This window comes from Mus caroli, chromosome 5 (genome assembly GCF_900094665.2).
Source record: "Mus caroli chromosome 5, CAROLI_EIJ_v1.1, whole genome shotgun sequence".
Lineage (NCBI taxonomy): Eukaryota > Metazoa > Chordata > Mammalia > Rodentia > Muridae > Mus > Mus caroli.
In genome coordinates this window covers 117,017,035-117,034,314 of record NC_034574.1, presented here as the reverse complement: position 1 = coordinate 117,034,314, position 17,280 = coordinate 117,017,035, and the positions used below count along the sequence as shown (strand labels likewise).

Genomic DNA, 17,280 nt, shown 5'->3' with positions numbered 1-17,280 from the left:
TCCGCCTGCCTCTGCCTCCCAAGTGCTGGGATTAAAGGCGTGCGCCACCACTGCCTGGTGGGTTTTTCCTTTTTTAAATAGCAATGTTACAGGTTTATGGGAAGATATGGTAGGTAAGAGTCATGTGACTGGGTGTTAAGTCTGTGCCCTTCAGTTTTCTCAGACTTTAGGGAGAGTGGTGGTGCCTGCCTTTTTAGGGATTTTATGCAACCCAGAGGGAGTGGTCCCCAGAGGCCACAGCTCCCTCCCTTTCTTAGAGCCTTTCTGAGATGATAGATTGAAGCTGGCTGAATTGTCTGAAGCAGCTGGACTGTCACAAATTTGAGACCAGACTGGGCTCAATTGTAAGAGACAGTCTCTCAAAAATGAAAGAGACTAGGGTCTGGGCCCGGCCAGTCTCGCTGCCCCTTACGGCACCCGAGCATAAGCTCCCTCAGCCAGACATGTCCCTTGGCCTCTTCTTTTGTGTCATCTGTGGCATTTGATAGCCATTTTATAGCCTGCTCACTTCCCTGTGGGCCCATGGCTTCATTTTGTCACATGTGTTTTCCTCACTGTCACCGGCATGGTGCCTGACATACAGGGCGTCCCCATCAGTGCCACCGTGAACAGTGGCCTGGCTTCAGTGGATGAAGAGTAGCCCGGATCGAGTGCGGAAGAGGGGCACCTGTAGGTGAAATGAGGACCCAGTTGGAATGTGGGGCTCCAGCAGGGCACCTCCAGGACAGGAGCAAGTGTGTTAGGCTCTGGGGCTCCTCCAGACCCTTCTATCTGAGATCTGGGACTTCAGCCAACCTTCCCTGGGGCTTGGAAATCAAAGAGCCTATAAGGCTTGCATGATCACCAGGTAGACAGTGTGTGGTCAGAAGCAAGGAGGTGCCATCAAATATCCGGAAGAAGTTCTGGGAATTGAGTGACCCCCATTTTGATGTCTTCTCTCTGTGCTTCTGTCTGAACTGGCCTAAACTGGCCTAAAGTGGAACCTGGAGTGGCTGTTTTCACCTGATCTGCTGTGGCTGTGCCCCTGCCCTAAGGAAGGCCAGCTGTGTTGTTCATGAGGCCCTGACTGCAGTATTTGGAGTGGACGTTGCCATGGGGATTTGTGCGGGGGGGGGGGGGGGGGGGAGGGGAGGGCACACAGTCCAAGGTTATCCACAAAGACCCGGTGACAGTTGACCAGGCAGCCTCTGGCGCCGAGAGCGTGCTGAGACTAAAGTTGTATTTGGCTGTTTCCTTCCCGGCCGTCACTTGGAAGAACTCTCCGTAGCAGCAGGGCAGAGGGAGAAGCATAGCTCCTTGTGGGATTTCTTCATGTAGAATGGAATTTGAGGTGTGAGGTGTGATGTACTGGGATTGTTATCTCTAGGCTACATGACTGACTCTCACTTAGCAAACTGAGTTGACCCCGGAGTGGAGCTTGCTGTATAGACCAGGCTGGCCTCAAACTCACATCCCTGCCCCTGCCTCCCAAGTGCTGACGTTAAAGGCATGTGCCACAACCCCTGACATTTTTTTTTTTTTTAATTGACATTTTTATTTCTGTGTGTGCCTGTGTGGAAGTCAGGACAGCTAGTGGGAGATGGTTCTCTGCAGCATGTAGGCCTCAGCCATTAAAGTCAGAGTGCTGTCATGAGGACATGCTAAGCCGTCTGGCTGGCCACAAACTTCTTTTAAATCAAAGCTTTTGTTGTCTCCAAGGGTTAGCAAGTGGCCGCTTGAGGTCATGTTCATGTCCATAGCTCAGTGCCCAGCACCGTGAAGGGACGCAGTGGTGGCTAATTAATGTTTGCCTACCGACAGCCGGTTCCCCTTTGTGTGCACATAGCTGAGTTCGAGGTTTATTCATTACTCAATCCTTGTGGGGATGTGAAACCAGTAAAAGCCACAGTTTTCTTTTTCTTTCTTCCTTTTTCTTTCTTGTGGGGCTGGGGATAGAACCCGGCACCTTCTGAATTCGAGACAGGCTCTCTACCACCAAACTGGACCCTCAGCCCTAAGGATCATGCTGGTATACACAACTAAATCCACAAGACATGTTTTAAGTACGGGAACTTAAACACACTATAGTCAGGGGAAGCCTTTGGGGCATGGAGGAAGGTCACAGAGTGTTTCCTGGCTGAGCGTGACTCAGCAGGGATCCAGAGGTTGAGGTATAGGTCATCAGGAGCTAAGGGAGTGGGCTCTAAGGCCTGGGTGGACAGCAGGAACAAGGACTCCCCACAGGGTTCTGGAGCTCCAAAGGTGCAGTGACAGTGACATGCTTGAGGGACCAGTGCTAGGCTGATGCTAGAGAGGCAGGCGGGTGGGCGGGCGGCACCAGATGGCCTTGCTGGCCACCAGGGTAAGGAGCTTGGCCTGATCCTCCGGAGAGCCACTCCAGGATTTAAGCCAGGGAGCGTTGCAGTTGGCTACCCTTGACATTTATGGAGATGAGTCTGCTCTGCTCGGGGGAGTGTGGGGGATGAGTTGGGGGGTGGATAAGATGAGGAAACGTGAAGATCAGTTAGGCTGGAAAATCATATTGAACCTCAAGCAGCCACAGTAGTGGGCTTCAGGGCCGGAGGCTGTGCTCCCGCCAAGCCACTGGGACTTGCTCTGCCCAAATTGGGTAATAGTGAACTGGTCGTGTGTGTCTGTCAGTTGCATGGTAGAGAGAGATATAGTGGAAAGCTAATAATCCATGTGTGTGTGTGAGTGTGTGTGTGTGTTCAGCAAGAAAATGACAGGAAAAAAGGCAGCATGAGTTTTAAAAACTACAAAAATTGGGAAGTCAACCATATGTATATATGTATGGATTTGCTTTTGGTAACGGCCGGAGGATGATAGCATCTTGCTGTATAGCCCAGACTAGCCTCAAATAGACTCTGAAGTACTAGGACTACAAGTTGTGGCTATCATATATGGGAGGAAATGGGGAGACTGAGACAAGATTTGGGGTGCAAGAAAACTTTGAGTCAAGTTTCCCATATACTAGTTTGCTCACTGTTAACACTGAAGTATCAACACTAGCAGCATCCTAAGACAGGCGCCGAGCCGTTTGCCTGCTACCCTAGCTGTGCGGTGCTCAGGTTAAGGCTGCATGAGTTAAGGCTAGACAGGGAGACATAGTTGAGACTTTTTATTTAATAGGAGAGAAGCAGCTGCAGTCCAGGTGGCATTCATTTAATCCCCAGCATGGGACCCCCAGGGCATGGAGGCCCTGTGTGGTCCTAGTACTTGGGAGCCGGAGGCAGGAGGATCAGGCTTTCAGGACCATCCTCAGCTGTATAGGGAGATTGCTGCCAGCCTGGGGAAAGAAAGAACAAAAAGCATTATTAAATCAGATAGCCTGTAGAAGCCAGTGTGATACCTGGCGCTGACAGTGAGCAGAATAGGCCTGCGTGTCCTAACACAGCGGTATGAGGCCAGACACTTCCTTCAGGCATCAATCCCTGTGATTTTAACTGTTGATCATTACACGGCCCCCAGCAAGTAGAGTTAGGGAAATGGTGGTTAATGGGGTGGGGGGGCTGCTTTGTTTCCTCTGGCAGGGTGAGGGGAGTGGGGGGCAACCCTGGCTTGTGGGGAGGTGGGGTGGGGGAAGGGGGGACTTGAGGTGTTGGGAGGGTGTGAGTTGCAGTTCTGGAGGCTGTGCACCTGCGTGCAGCATTCTGATTTCCTAGATCATAAGTGGATGCCTGGGGCCTCCTGGGGGATCAGTGGGAACACAGTAGTTGTTGAATGTCTGCAATGAGTTCTGGGGCAAGGTGGAAGGCCTTGTGAGTTTTATGGACTCCGTTTCAGGAGGTGGGTAGCCTGTATTTGTTGTTTCTGACCCAGCATCACAAACTCTTAGAAAACCCGACAGATCAGAAAGCACCCCAGGGGTCGGTGTGTCTTTTCACCATGTGGGTCCCTGGATTAGAGTTCAGATGGGCAGGGTTGGTGGCCACACCACCGGTTCCCATAGCATGATTTTCAGTGGCTATTTGACATCTTCTCTGTGTCTTTGTCCTAATGTGTATATTCTGTGTATCCTGAGTACTCAGGTAATCCCCTCCCATGATAAATCCTGTTAAATGACATTTAGGGACTTTTTTCCCCCCAGTGAACGGTTAGTGTTGGGACTGCAGTGATGGACTTATTGCAGAGGGACCTGTCTTTCAGTCATCGAGGGCGTGAACCAAAGATACTTGTGGACCTGGCCCTGCTAATATCATTTTTGTGCCCCTTATCTCCCCACCACTGCGCTCCTGGCCTTTGTCTTCTGATCTTCCCACCAGTGGCCTGAGGCGATGGGTAAGCCCTGTTAGGAACTAGAAACGCGCAACTGTGAGCTAAAACAAGGCGCCTCTTTATAAGCTGATTAACTCTGGTATTTTGTTATAGTGATGGAGAATCAGGAATCAGGATGGCTTAGGCGTCTGGTTACCTACAGGAGATAGCTAGGTTTTTGTTAAGAAACTTAAGTAGAATAATCTAGAGAGCAATAGTTTCTCATTTTGACTAATTTCTTTTTTTTTTTTCTTCTAACTACCTACAAGAAGGAAAAAAAAAATCTCCCAATTAGAACAGGATTTTTCTCCTCTATAGAAAGTGAGACTAGGTAGTGAAAGTCATGAAGACCGAAGTCAGAGTCGGGGTTAGAAAGGCCATGTCAAGACTCGTGTTAAAGATAAGAGGGAAACATCAGAAGACACACAACCCGGGGCCCACCAGGATAGACAGCTTTCCGTTCGGACTTCATAGAGACCAAGCTGAAAGACGCCCCCACACCAGCCTCTTGGAAGTTGTGGGTAAGAGGAAAGAGAGCCCAAGAAACCTCGACTGCTTCGGTGGTTGGCCTCAAACAGAAACCACCAAGAAAACCCAGTTCCAGGGCCATGCGGTGGCCTCCCTCACAGTCCCACTGCTGAGAGGCTGAGAGAGGAGGGTCACTCAAGCCCATAAGTTTAAGACCACTCCGGGCAACATGGGAGATCTGTTCCCCGACAAGAGAGAAAAATAAACGTAGAAGTTGGGGTTTAGAAGTTTTCTTTAGTAAGCTGAATTTTGGGCCGGGTGTGGACTAGGGAGAGAGTCTTCGGTTTTAAATGACCACAGAAGACTGAGAGCTCTTCTCATTGAACTGAGGGTTCCAGTAAGTCTACATCTGTTTGCCTTTGCCATCAACAGAGGTGACTGAGGGGCAGAGAGATTGCTCAATGGCTAATGCCAGTTGACAGCCTGAACTCGATCCCAGAACCCACATGGTAGAAAGAGAGAACTAAATCCTATGCTGTCCTCGGGTCACGTGTGTGTCCTAGCTCCTTGCATATCCATTGTGGCATGGCTTGTGCCAGTGTGCCGTCCCCATCCATTTGCATTTCTCTTTGTGCAAGCATGCACATACACATGCACACGCACACACATGTACACACACATGCACAGACTCACACACTCGCAAGCATTGGAAGTTTTTAAAAGGATCTAAGCCAGTTGTGGTCACGTGTGCCTGTCATCCCAGTTACTTGAGAGGCTGTTGCAGGAAGATTTGAGCTCAGACGTTGAAGACATAAATAAGTAAATAATTCCAGGGCTTAAGAGGCAGAGGCAGGCTCAAGCGGATCTCCATAAGTTCAAGGCCAGCCTGGTTTACAGAGTGAGTCCAGGACAGCTAGGGCTACACAGAGAAACCCTGTCTCAAAGTAAACAGTGTGATGCCCCTCACCGCTCCTCATGGTGAGTCTGGCCTCTGCTGCTCCTTAGCCGCTCATCAAGGGCCAGACCTCTTCATTCTGGGTTTATTTGCTTAGAAATTATGCAATACTCTCCAGCTGGTGAGCTGTGCATGGAAGGACGAGGGCTGCTTCTGTGAAGGCTGAACTAGCTATGTGCTTTCGAAAGGGCTGATACAAAGCGTTTCACTAGGGAAAGACCTAGAGGCTCGAAGGTGAGCGAGGTGGGGACTGGACTGAGAACCAGTCAGAGCGTCCTGGGATTCTGCTCTCATGGTCTTCACTCAGAGGAAGGATGTGACCACCTAAAAATGAAGTGGAGGGGCTGGAGAGATACAGGCTGTGGGTAACAGCACTCCTTTCTCTTGCAGAGGGCCGGGGTTCAGTTTTCAGCACCCACATGACAGCTCACAACCGTCTCTAACTCCAGTTCCAGGGGATCCGGCGCCCCTTTATGGTCTCTGGGTACTGGGCATACATACGGTACACGTGAAGATAAAACACCCAACACAAAATCAATAAGTCTTTTTTTTTTTTTAATGAAGAAAGTGGGACCTTTCTTTAATGAAAAGACCTTGGCGGCTAGGGAGCTAGGTCAGGGTAAAGTGCTTAAAAAGTTCCATCCCTAGAAACCACGCGTACAAAGCCAGACTCCCACAAGATTGCCAGGTAGTGGGCCGTGTGCACTTGAAGCCCAGTGCTGGGGAGATAGAGACGGCCAGCCAGTGAGAGACCTTGTCTTAATTTAAGACTGTAAAGCTGACACACCTGAAAAGAGATAACTGTGTCCTCTGGCTTCCACACACGTGTGCATGCACGCATGCGCCTGCACACACACAGGAAAGACCTTTGTCTTAAGGGGCTGGGGAGGCACATTCCTGCCTTTGAAATGGGTAGCCAGTGCATGCGGGAGGTAGGATTATGAGTATGGGGCCAGCCTGGACTACATAGTGAGAGCTATCCGAAAGAAAACAAAACAACCAAAGTGTTTGGTGTGAGTGCGTCTTAACCCATCTGCCCAGTTAACTGATTCCAATTATGTGTGGTGCAGAATTTCCAGGCTTAGCAGCAAAGGTTGGGATTCGTGGTCTGGGAAAACACGCACACATACACACTCACACACACACACACCCCACTTTGTGAACCAAGGGACAGGGCAATTAGTATTGTTGTGAGTGTGGGTGGTCCATCCTGCCTTCCCATCCTCCTGCCTTCCCACCTCACCCAGGGTCCCAGTGGCTCTAGTCAAGTTACATCTTAAATCAGGTCTCAGTTATCAGAGCCAATCAGACAGGTGGCTTGTGCCTCACACCACATCTAAGTCATTCCAAGTTTCAAGAGCTTGATTCTTTTTATCTGAATATTAGGAAATCAGTCTTCTAGGAAATGGCAAGCCCTGGCGTATCCTCCTACCAGAACTAGGACACTGGCAAGCTGTGTGTCCCAGAAGTGACTTCATTTCTTCTCTGGGACTGGTCCGTTTGCTTTCAGGCTCTTGATCTTCATGTGAGTGGGGTCCCAGTCCTTAGCCTGGTGGCCAGCTCCGTGAGGATGGGTCTAAGTTTAGAGGCCGGTACCCACTCCTTTCTGAGAAAGCAACTTATGTCTTCCATCCCAGCAACAAAGTATCTTTACTTTAAAAAAAAAAAAAAAGTGTGACTGGACATGCTGGTCCGTTTGTGTGTTTGTTTTTTGAGACAGGATTTCTCTGTTATAGCTCTGACTGTACCAAAACTCATTCTGTAGGCTAGGCCAGGCCAGCCTTGAACTTGCCAAGATCCGACTGCCTCGGCCTCCCCAATGCTGGGACTAAAGGCATTTGCCACTCTACCCAGGAAACCGCTGTTTCTCAGCCAAGTGGGCGGAGCTTTTGATAAGCAGCTGGTGAGTTCCTTCCTGAGTGGGCTGTAGTCTTGGAGATGCTTTCACACAACCCCCGGGACAGTTTCGTAATGTTCCGCAGCTGCTCCGCTGTATTTCTGGACCAGCCGATCTTCCCTCTGTCACCGTGCTAAGCAGTCTGCCACTGCTAGGCTCTTCTCAGGAAAAGGGAAGGGAGGTCTGAATTGAAGGGAGCAGCCTCAGACTGTCGCAGCAGACCTGGGGTGGGGGGGGATGACTGTTGGCCTGGACCACACAGGCCTCCTGAACACACCGAGTCCGCTGGGAACTGACTTTTGCCATTGGTTAACTCTTTTCGAATGGGATATGGATTTGAGCTTTCAGGGCCGGCAAGATGGCTCAGAGGGTACAGGTGATTGCCTCCGAGCCTTCTAATCACCTGAGTTTGATGATGGAAGGAGAGAACCAACTCCCATAAGTTATTCTATGACTTCACTCATGTTCATGTGTACACACACACACAGTATGTAATATAAGCATGAAAACACACCAAGGCTGGAGAGGTGATTCAGCGTCAGAGGCATATACAACTCCTGCAGGATACCCAAGTTTGGTTGGCTCAGCCATGTGTAGCTCTCTCCAACGCCAGTACTCACGCACATACCCACACATACAGATACATGAATATACACCATTAAAAAGAAACTCCCAGCGTACAGCCTGTGACTGTGGTGACTTGCATGGGTGAATGGGTAAACAGTTGCAGTTAACCTGCTGAGCGTGTGCCCTGCAGGCCACAGGCCAGCGTGTTCCTAGCAGCGTGCTCTACAAGCTGACAGTATCCGAGGTCCCAGTGCAATCTCAACCCTTTGCTGTGGGTGGCACAGTGGAACTGTCGTCTCATCGTTGTGTTTCAGGGAGCTTTAAGTTTATCTGAGGTGGCAAAGGCCAAATGGAGATGTGCTCAGTGGATGATAGCCTCACTAATTGGGCAGTTGGAGAGCGTCATACACTGCAGACTCTAACTCCCTCTTCCAGAAGTTGTTTTGTTTGTTTGATTGATTGATTTTTGCTGTTTTGTTTGTTTTTTTCTGGTCTTCTGAGACAAAAGGAGCCTCATTGTAGTAGTCCAGGCTGATCTCAGACTTACAGCAATCCTCCTGTCTCAGCCTCAGAATACTGGGATCATAGGTATGAGCCGCCACCATGCCTGGTTAAAAAAAGTTATCTTTAAAAGGGTGAAAGTGAGCGAAGCCACTATCATGCTGTTCCTGTGTGAATTGTGTTGCCTGTGATCAAATAAGGCAGGAAGCTCTAGTGATTCAGCCAGCACTGGGAGACATGGAAGATGCCTCGGAAGTGGTGTCGTATGCGGAGAGTGTTCCTGGCACTGCCGTCAGGATACAGAGCTCGCCCACCGAGTTTTTAAGAGTGAGTGATTGGATGCTGTGGCTTTTAAATACTTCCAGAGTCAGGGTGACTCTGTAGATAGCCTACAGCAAGGGCAAGGCCCTTTACATGAAGAAAAAGGGTGTTTTAAAATGTGGGCAAGAACCCAAGATAGGGTTATGTGCCGGCTGTGCTGTGCGTGGAAATAATAACAGACAGACAGACAGACAGCGGGAGTGAGTCCTAGGTGGTGGTTGGAAGTGAAAGGTAGTGAACTGTTGTCTCTGTTTGTTCCTCAGCAGAGCCACGGAGAAAACACTCAGGCAAACCTCAGCATTGTGACAGCAGGGCAGAGGGCACAGATGCTGGCACTTACTGGGGTGGGAGGATGGGGACCCACCACAGTGAAGTGTTCAGTCGCCCCAGGAGCTCCCTAGCCCTTTATGATCGGATCAGCTCCATTTCCCCTCCCCGTTCCAAGGCACTGCACTGTGTGTGCGCAGGCCACACTGCTAGTGACAGAACACATGGCCTTGCTTGGACTAGGGCAGCGGCCAACCTGCAGAGCCTTATGCATGGAGATGATCTTGACCATGAGACGCTGGAGGTCTGGGCTGCTTCCAGGTCATTGTCAGGGCTCTTGGGGGTGCTTCCTGTGTGTTTGCTGCGTGAATGAAGGAACGAACTAATGAATGAGTGACCAGCCACTCTGTTAGAGCATGTTGTGACTGACCAGGATGAGCAGTTGCTTGTGTTTTTTAAAAATACACTTTTAATTGAAATAGAATTACACATTTTCCCCTCCCCTTCCCGTACCGTCTCTAATCCTTCCCGAGCTCCCTCCCCCTCCTCAGGTTGATAGCTCTTGTTCATTAGTTATTGTTGCATACTACACACACACACACACACACACACACACACACACGTCTGTTTTGTGTGTGTAGGTTTCAAGGCTGACTACCTTGTGTTCGACAACCAGTAAGGGTGCCCACCAGTGGCAGGCAGCTTCTCTCGCCCATCAGTCATTATTTGCCTAGTTCTTTGTCTAGGACTGGGACCCGGTAAAGCTTCTTCCCTTTGAATGAATGGGAAATTACAGTGGCCTCAGGGCAGTCCAATAACTCAGCTTTCTCATGCGAATTGTGCTTGTCTATGGGGAGGGTTGAGTATAGCTGCAGAGGGTTCCCCAAACCACCTCGTGTCTGGCATCCATCGTCATGATCTTACCCTTCTCCCTTTATTTAGTGCTCTGCACAGTGCTGTGGCAGACCAGGATGACAGGGTGTCAGTACCCACTGGGTGGTAACAAGCGTCAGTCTGTAATGCTGACAAAACTACGTTAGACAGTTAGACTCTGCTCTCGGAGGAGCTGGACCGCAAGGACAGGCGGTGACTGAGGAGTGAAGGTGTGTGTGTGTGTGTGTGTGTGTGTGTGTGTCCCTGACCCTGTGAGGATGTGCACCCCACTTCACCTTCTTCCATCTTTGGTCCACATTGTTGAGTCACAGCGCCAGAAAAGGAAGAGAGATGTCATAGGGACTGTTCAGTCGGTTGGCTTCGAGGAACAGACCAGGAGCGAGGGTGGACCTCGAGGACAGAAGAAGATGCCAGCGCTGTGCCCGTGCCCTGTGGTGGCTGCAGCAGCTCACCGCAGTCCTGTGGCCTCAGAGTGTATGTGTCACACTGCAGGAGCTGGGAGTCTGGCATGACGTGCTGTGGCCCCTCTTTCACGTCAAGTGGTGGCCACACTCCTCCACACTCAGTACAAGAGGTGACAGAGAACCCTGAACAGGGAGGGTCTAGTTTGGGGTGGGGCTGTTCAGATAAAGGCAGCTCAGAGCCATTGCCAAGCTTGGTAGAGTTGTGGACAGGCCATTGGGGACCTAGGAGTCACATGGACAAATCTGGTGGCATATGTCATATATGCCAGGGATAGGACTTGTGCTTATTGCCCAGTAATATGTTTGCTTGTTAAATAAAGCAAGATTATGCATATGCTAGGCCTGCCGAGAATGGGGAGGTAACCAGGTTGTAACCTTCAAGTGACTCAGCTGGATCCCTGGATTCGCATCATGTGACAGGCTACCTGTACTGTTAGGAATTTCCAGCTGAGCAGGTGCTGGTGGCGCACGCCTTTAATCCCAGGACTCTGGAGGCAGAGGCAGGTGGATCTCTGAGTTCAAGCCCAGCCTGGCCTACAGAGTGAGTTCCAGGACTACACAGAGAGAACCCTGTCTGGAAAGACAGGAGAGAGGGAGACATGGAGGGCGGGGAGGAGGGATATTTGCTCCTGTAGTTCAGGAGCATGTCTTGTGTAAGGAGGAATCAGGGACTGCATTTAGGAAGACACGCTTGTAATTACAGACAAGGGAGCCAGACTCTGGCCAGCTTGGGTCAGAATTTCATTTTGGAGAAGTAGCTGGTTTGGATGGCGTCCACTGGAAACCCAAGCCTTTGACCTGGCCCTAGCCAGCAGGGTGAGGGAGTTTCCCATCTGTAAATGTTGCGTGGTCAGGGAGCTTACATCTGTTTTCTTCTAACAGGGTCATTGTCTAACAGGTCTCCTCGGTCTGCCCCATTTCAGACAGGGTGTGTAGGGAGGTGTGCACTGGTGGAGGTCACAGGTGTCTTCTATTCTCCATCTCCACCTCATCACCTTCTCCTTGGGACAAGGTCCCTCTGAACGCAGAGCTCACCTATCAGCTGGCCTGGCAGGCTTGTGAGCTCCAGGGTCTGCCTGCCTCTCACCCCCTGTGCGCCGCCGCGCCCGGCTCCAGCCCCAGTTTTAAAGAGAGGTGTTCTCTTTTCCCAGGGCGTTTGCCTTCTGTTGTACTGACATCAGAAATACATTTTTTAATGTAAGGAAATAACTTTTTTTTTCCCTGTAGAATTAATTATATGATTGTTAAAATGAATCAAGTGATTGAAAAAAAATCAAGTGGAAGCTCAAAGAAGAAAGTTTGGAAGTGAACTGATTCCTTGAGTTCAGGCTGGCCATGTTAACTAACTCTGGGCAGATGTCCTAGTCGGCCCTCGTTAGGCCCCTGGGCAGAAATAGCCATGCAAATGGGGCCTGATAAATGTGTCACACACCGCTCAGTTTCCATAAGAGGAAAAGGAAGCTAAAGTGAAGCCCAGAGCATTTACAGAAATGGCTCTTTACCACAGAGAAATTATTTCCTGAAAAGATTGCTCTATGGTTAAAAAAAAAAAAAAAAAAGGACCGTGGGAAAAGATCAAGGAATCTAGCCACCGCCGGCCTCGTTCCCACGCGTGCCCTCGCCTGTCATGGGGATGAGGATGTGAACGGCTTGGACTCCTTTCAAGCCTGCCGTTTGCTAAAGTGGACTTCCCTCTGCGCTCTCGGAGCCTTTGCTGGGCCAGTGGCCCTGCCGAGCTTCCCCTGTCCCTGTCCCTGCCAAAGTTACAAAAGCTAAGAACGGAAGGTCAGTTAGCTCGAGGCATTCCCGACCCTTGCCTTGGCAGCCGTTGCCCTCCTGGAGGTTGAGGAGATTCTCTGGGTGGTCATTTAAGACTTGTTGTCATTTGTTCTTATTAAAAAAAAAAAAATCTGCTCGCCCAAAGGGCATATAAAAAAATATAACCAGTTTAACAGCCTGCCATCATCATTGGGAGTTTGTTTGATTTCTTTTATTGGTGGGTGGCTTTGGCTTTATGAATCCCATCAGATGACTGCCTGGTTCTCAGCACAGGCTTCCCTGTGTTTTCCTCCAGGACTTTGTGCTATGTAGGGCAAGTGGTCCTGACTTGGACCCTGTGGGAACAAGATATTTTTGTATTCGCATTTTATAGAGAAACCAAAGTGGTGTGTCTCAGTTTAGCTGCGTGCTGGACTCCCCTGAGACTTTGGGGGAAAAGTCCTTGCCTGGGCCCCATCCAGACAGTTGGCTAGTAGGTGGTTGAGAGCCTCATACATGCTAGAGAGGTGCTCTGCTACTGAGCTGTGCCCCAGCCTACAAGCACCTAGCTTTTCAGCACCCACTTTAAGGAGCATTCTGATGGGTAACTGCTGTATTCTGATGGGTAGCGGCTGTATTCTGATGGTAGCCAATGGCTAGTGGCTGTTGTGAAGCTACCTTTAACAATGCCCAGGCAAGTGCTCGCATGTCTCCGTTCCCACGCCCACCTCGGGACCATGAGGCTACTGTGTTGCTTCTGCTTTGGAAACTACCCACCGAGTGTGACCCCACGTGCCTGAGATAGGCTTAGACTCAGGTGACATTCCTCGAGAGCCCATTGAGTGCTCCGTGTTCCTTGACAACAGCTTGCTTTTTCTTAGTCCGTATCTTGTTACCCTGGCGTTGTTGGGTGATGTGGGGATGAGACCCAGAACCTTGCACATGATTGACAAGCACCCTGGAGCCCCGCCCTGTTCTTTGGTGGAGAATCGGCCTCAGATGGTTTTGGTTTTGTTTTCTCAGGGGGAGGGTGTACGTGGGCGGAGCAGATCTCACCACTGAGTGGTCTCTGTGTGTGGGGGCCTGTTGTGCCAAGCACGATCCAATAGCTTGGATTTTGATGGGGCTTGCCAGGCAGTGAGCAAGAAGAGACATTTCTTATTGTTGAGAGTGGAGAGCGATGGCGGTGGGTGGCTTATTAGCTCAGGGCAGTCAGGGAGGCCTCAGAGTCAGGGTGTAAAGAACAGGTCCAGCTCCACCTCAGCCAGTGGGAGCGGGGCAAGAGCGGCCCTACAGAGGATACGGCTCCACTTTGAGTGTTCCTGTACCTGTGAGTTTCCTCTGCCTGCCTCAGGCCTGGAAGATAGTGGCTTGTCATCAGTGGTGTGGGACAGAGCATTGCAGTCCCAGTGTTGCCGTTTACAGCGTAAGTGTGGTGCTTCACAATGTGCTGACCTCGGTACTTGGGAAGTTGAGGCAGGACGATTGTGAATTCAGGGCTAGCCTGGCCTACACATCTGGGAACCCATCTGGAAACACACAGTCACAAGAACGGTGCAGAGCCAGCAGCGGGCTGGGAGCTGGAGCCACTGCCTGGTCCTGGCCTTGGCCTTGATCCCCGCCCCGCCCCCCACTTGTGAGGCCACAACAGTTCCTTTCCTTCTGATTAAGCTTGATTTAGGCATAAGCGTTGGGACAGATGTTAGACACGAGACACGGTTCCTGTGTCCTCTTTATCTCATCCCCCAGTGGTAGGACCTGGTAAAGTTCTAACACATTACACTCACAACCAAGGGATGGACCCTGATCTCGACAGGACATAGAACAGAGACTCCGTTCCCAGTTAGAAGCTGTCTACTCACAGCCCCTCCCTGCCCCGCACAAACCTCTTTCTCTCCATCTTGCTATCTGAGACTACTGCATACATGGAATCAGATCTATGGCCCTTCAGGGTTGGCTTTCTTCACACCCTGTGATTCCATGGGGTTTTCTTTGAGTTTATGGTGTCTGAGTCCTGCTCTAAGAATACACTGTAGCTGTCTTCAGACACACCTAAAGACCCCATTACAGATGGTTGTGAGCCACCATGTGGTTGCTGGGAATTGAACTCAGGACCTTCAGAAGAGCAGTCAGTGCTCTTAACCACTGAGCCATCTCTCTAGCCCCCTGTTCTTCCTTTTAATTGCCAAATAGTATTTCATGGTATGCATTCATCACCGCTGCACTGTTCTCGTAGTAAAAGATATGAGGGTTGCTGCACGTTACAGATTATTGTTACTGGGAAATTTAAGTGTAGGGGGCGTGCATGTGTGTGTAGAGGAGATGTTGTTTCTCTGGAGGAATGCTCATGCGTATAGCTTCTGGGGCAGATGATATTTCCAGGTTCAGTTTTATAAGGCCTGCCTGCCAGAGTGGCTATACACAGGTTGCTTGGTTTCTTCCTCTCAGCAGCTTAACAATGGAAGGAAAGACTCATGGGGCCATCGGTCCACAGAGTCCACAAATAGCTCAGGGTAGCTCTGGAGCAGATGGGCCACGGGAGTCCTCCCTGCCCCCCAGGAACCCTCCTTAGACTTCAGCCGTCCTCCCTGCTTGCTTGCCAGGTCCTCCCTGCTTGCTTCAGCAGCAGAGAGAAATGAAAGTGTCTACATGCCCCCAGCCATGGGCCTGTGTCAGGCTCGTGTTTGACAGTGTTGAGCTGGGGGGGGGGTTTAAGTGGCTTTGTGACTGAGGTCCTCAATGGTTGGTTTCAGCCGAGTATGGTCTTTAGGGTCTGTGTATCGGCTAAACAAATGCCTCCGGCACAATCAGGTACTCAGTATTCAAGGGTTCCCTTGGTCTCCGCTGTGTGTGTCCCAAGAGTGAGGACACTGGAGCTGTCTAGGGTACGGTGGGAGGTGGGGGAACAGAGGACTATATACAGAATACAGAGAGGAAGGAAGTCATAGCAAAAATAGCCTGGGTGGGGTGGCAGAAAAATATTAAAGGGAAAATGAACGGCTGGGCAGGGATGAAGAGCTGCTGCTGAAAAAGGCTGTCTGTCGCGCCGCCTGGGGCGAGGGCTGAACTTAAAGCGCAGAAATGGAGGTAATGGTGGACAGGCCTTGTAAAGGAAGTTGTCCCAAGTGACAATCAGGAACCAGAAGACAGATGTTCTTGTTTTTTCTCTTTGAACCCGAGTGGCCAATCTTTGTCCCTGTCACAGACCTCCCTCTCGAAGCCCCCCACAGCCAGCCTTCAATCCCTGTCAGAGGGCCTTGAGTTGATGAGGGGACCATTGTTCTGCACAGTCAACCCCTCTCCCTTTGGGGGTCAGCTGTACTGATGGGGACGACGTAGGAGAGCTGCTAATGGGCGGGCGGGTGGGAGTGAGAAAGATGGAGAAGTGGTCACTGTAAACATAACTCACTCTCTGGGCCCTGACTGGGCTCTTTTGATCTGAGGCTGACCATGGAGTGCACATTGGCATCCTGCCGGCCAAGCACCCTCTGATGAAAGTGGCTGTGATTTCCTCTGCAGCAGTGGACCCTGCTCTGAACGGCCCAGCCCTTTGCCTTTACAGATGTTTGCTTTTGCCAGCACAACAGCAGCTGTGCAGGATTCCAAGTCACAGTGCATCCATTGAAGCCAAAGCCCAGTGCGGTGCCATCGGGAGGGAGGGAACCGGCTGCATCCTTTGTGAATGGGGAGAGTGCTCAGAAAGAAGGCGGAGGGGCAGGACTCTCTGCTTAGCTTGTCTGCCCAGCCTGTAGGCCATCTGGGAGACCAGGGAGGGCGTGGCCTTCCGGGTGCCCCCCACGCAGAACTTGCCTGAGAACTAACCCACCGACCCCCCACTCCGTCTCATCGGCCTGTGTGTTTCTTGCAGACGCAGACTGTTCAGCTTAACAAAGAGATGACCCTGGCTAGCAACCGGAGCCTGGCAGAGGGAAACCTTTTGTACCAGCCCCAACTGGATGCTCAGAAAGCTCGCCTGACCCAAAAATACCAGGAACTCCAGGTTCTCTTTGAGGCTTATCAGATAAAGAAGACCAAACTAGGTAACTTTTTTTTCAGGTGATCTTTGAGATTAAAGAGCTGAAGGAAGACTGAGCGGTGGTGGCGAAAGCCTTTAGTCCCAGCACTCGGGAGGCAGAAGCAGAGCAGGTGGATCTCTTAATACAAGGCCAGCCTGGACTACAGCCAGGGGTATACAGAGAAACCCTGTCTTAACTGAAAAGAGTTGAAGTAAGCATAAGGACTCCCTACCAGGAAAATGACATGAAAAAGTCTCAGGTCACGTTAGTGGCTGCCGTGACAAGCAATGGTTTGTGTATGCAACACACTACTGGTTTAGGGAAGAAACCACTTTCTAAATCCACGACTCGGCCTGCTCCAGAGAGTACAGCAGAAATGTTCTCAACTAGGGTAGTCAGCTGGTAGACACTTCAGAAGAGACATATCGCCGGAGCATTGTGCAGAAGTGTCAGAGCTCACTTCATCTGTATACAAAGATAGAAGGACTGAGTGTGTATGTGGTGTATGTGTGTGCTGTCAATGTGTGTGGTATATTTGTGACTGTGGTATGTGTAGTCTATTCGTGTTTGTTGAGTGTGTAGTATATGTGTGTGTGGGGGGGTGAATTTGTGTGTGTGTGTCTGAGTGTGTATAGTATGTCTGAGTGTGTGTGTGGTATATCTGAGAGTGTATGTGGGGTTGTGGAGGGTTGTATGGTGCAGGAGTGAGTGTGTTGGGAGAGAGTGGTGGTGTGCTCTGTGTGTGTGTGTGTGTGTGTGTGTGTGTGTGTGTGTGTCTGAGTGTATGTAGGTGTGGAGGGTTGTATGGTGCAGGAGTGAGTGTGTTGGGAGAGAGTGGTGGTGTGCTGCGTGTGTCAGCCCTGGTCGGGCTTGAACTGAACTTTGTAGCAGCAGACGACCCTTCCTGCCTCTGCCTCC

General features: G+C 50.6%; 1 protein-coding gene across 1 annotated transcript in view; it reads left to right on the top strand.

The window, feature by feature from the left end:
* Positions 1 to 17,280, top strand: part of Vps37b (VPS37B subunit of ESCRT-I) — a 28,016-nt gene that overhangs the window by 5,290 nt on the left and 5,446 nt on the right. The window contains exon 2 of the mRNA XM_021162471.1: positions 16,215 to 16,386. Coding sequence (XP_021018130.1) covers positions 16,215 to 16,386 — 172 coding nt within the window. The remainder of the gene's footprint in view (positions 1 to 16,214; positions 16,387 to 17,280) is intronic.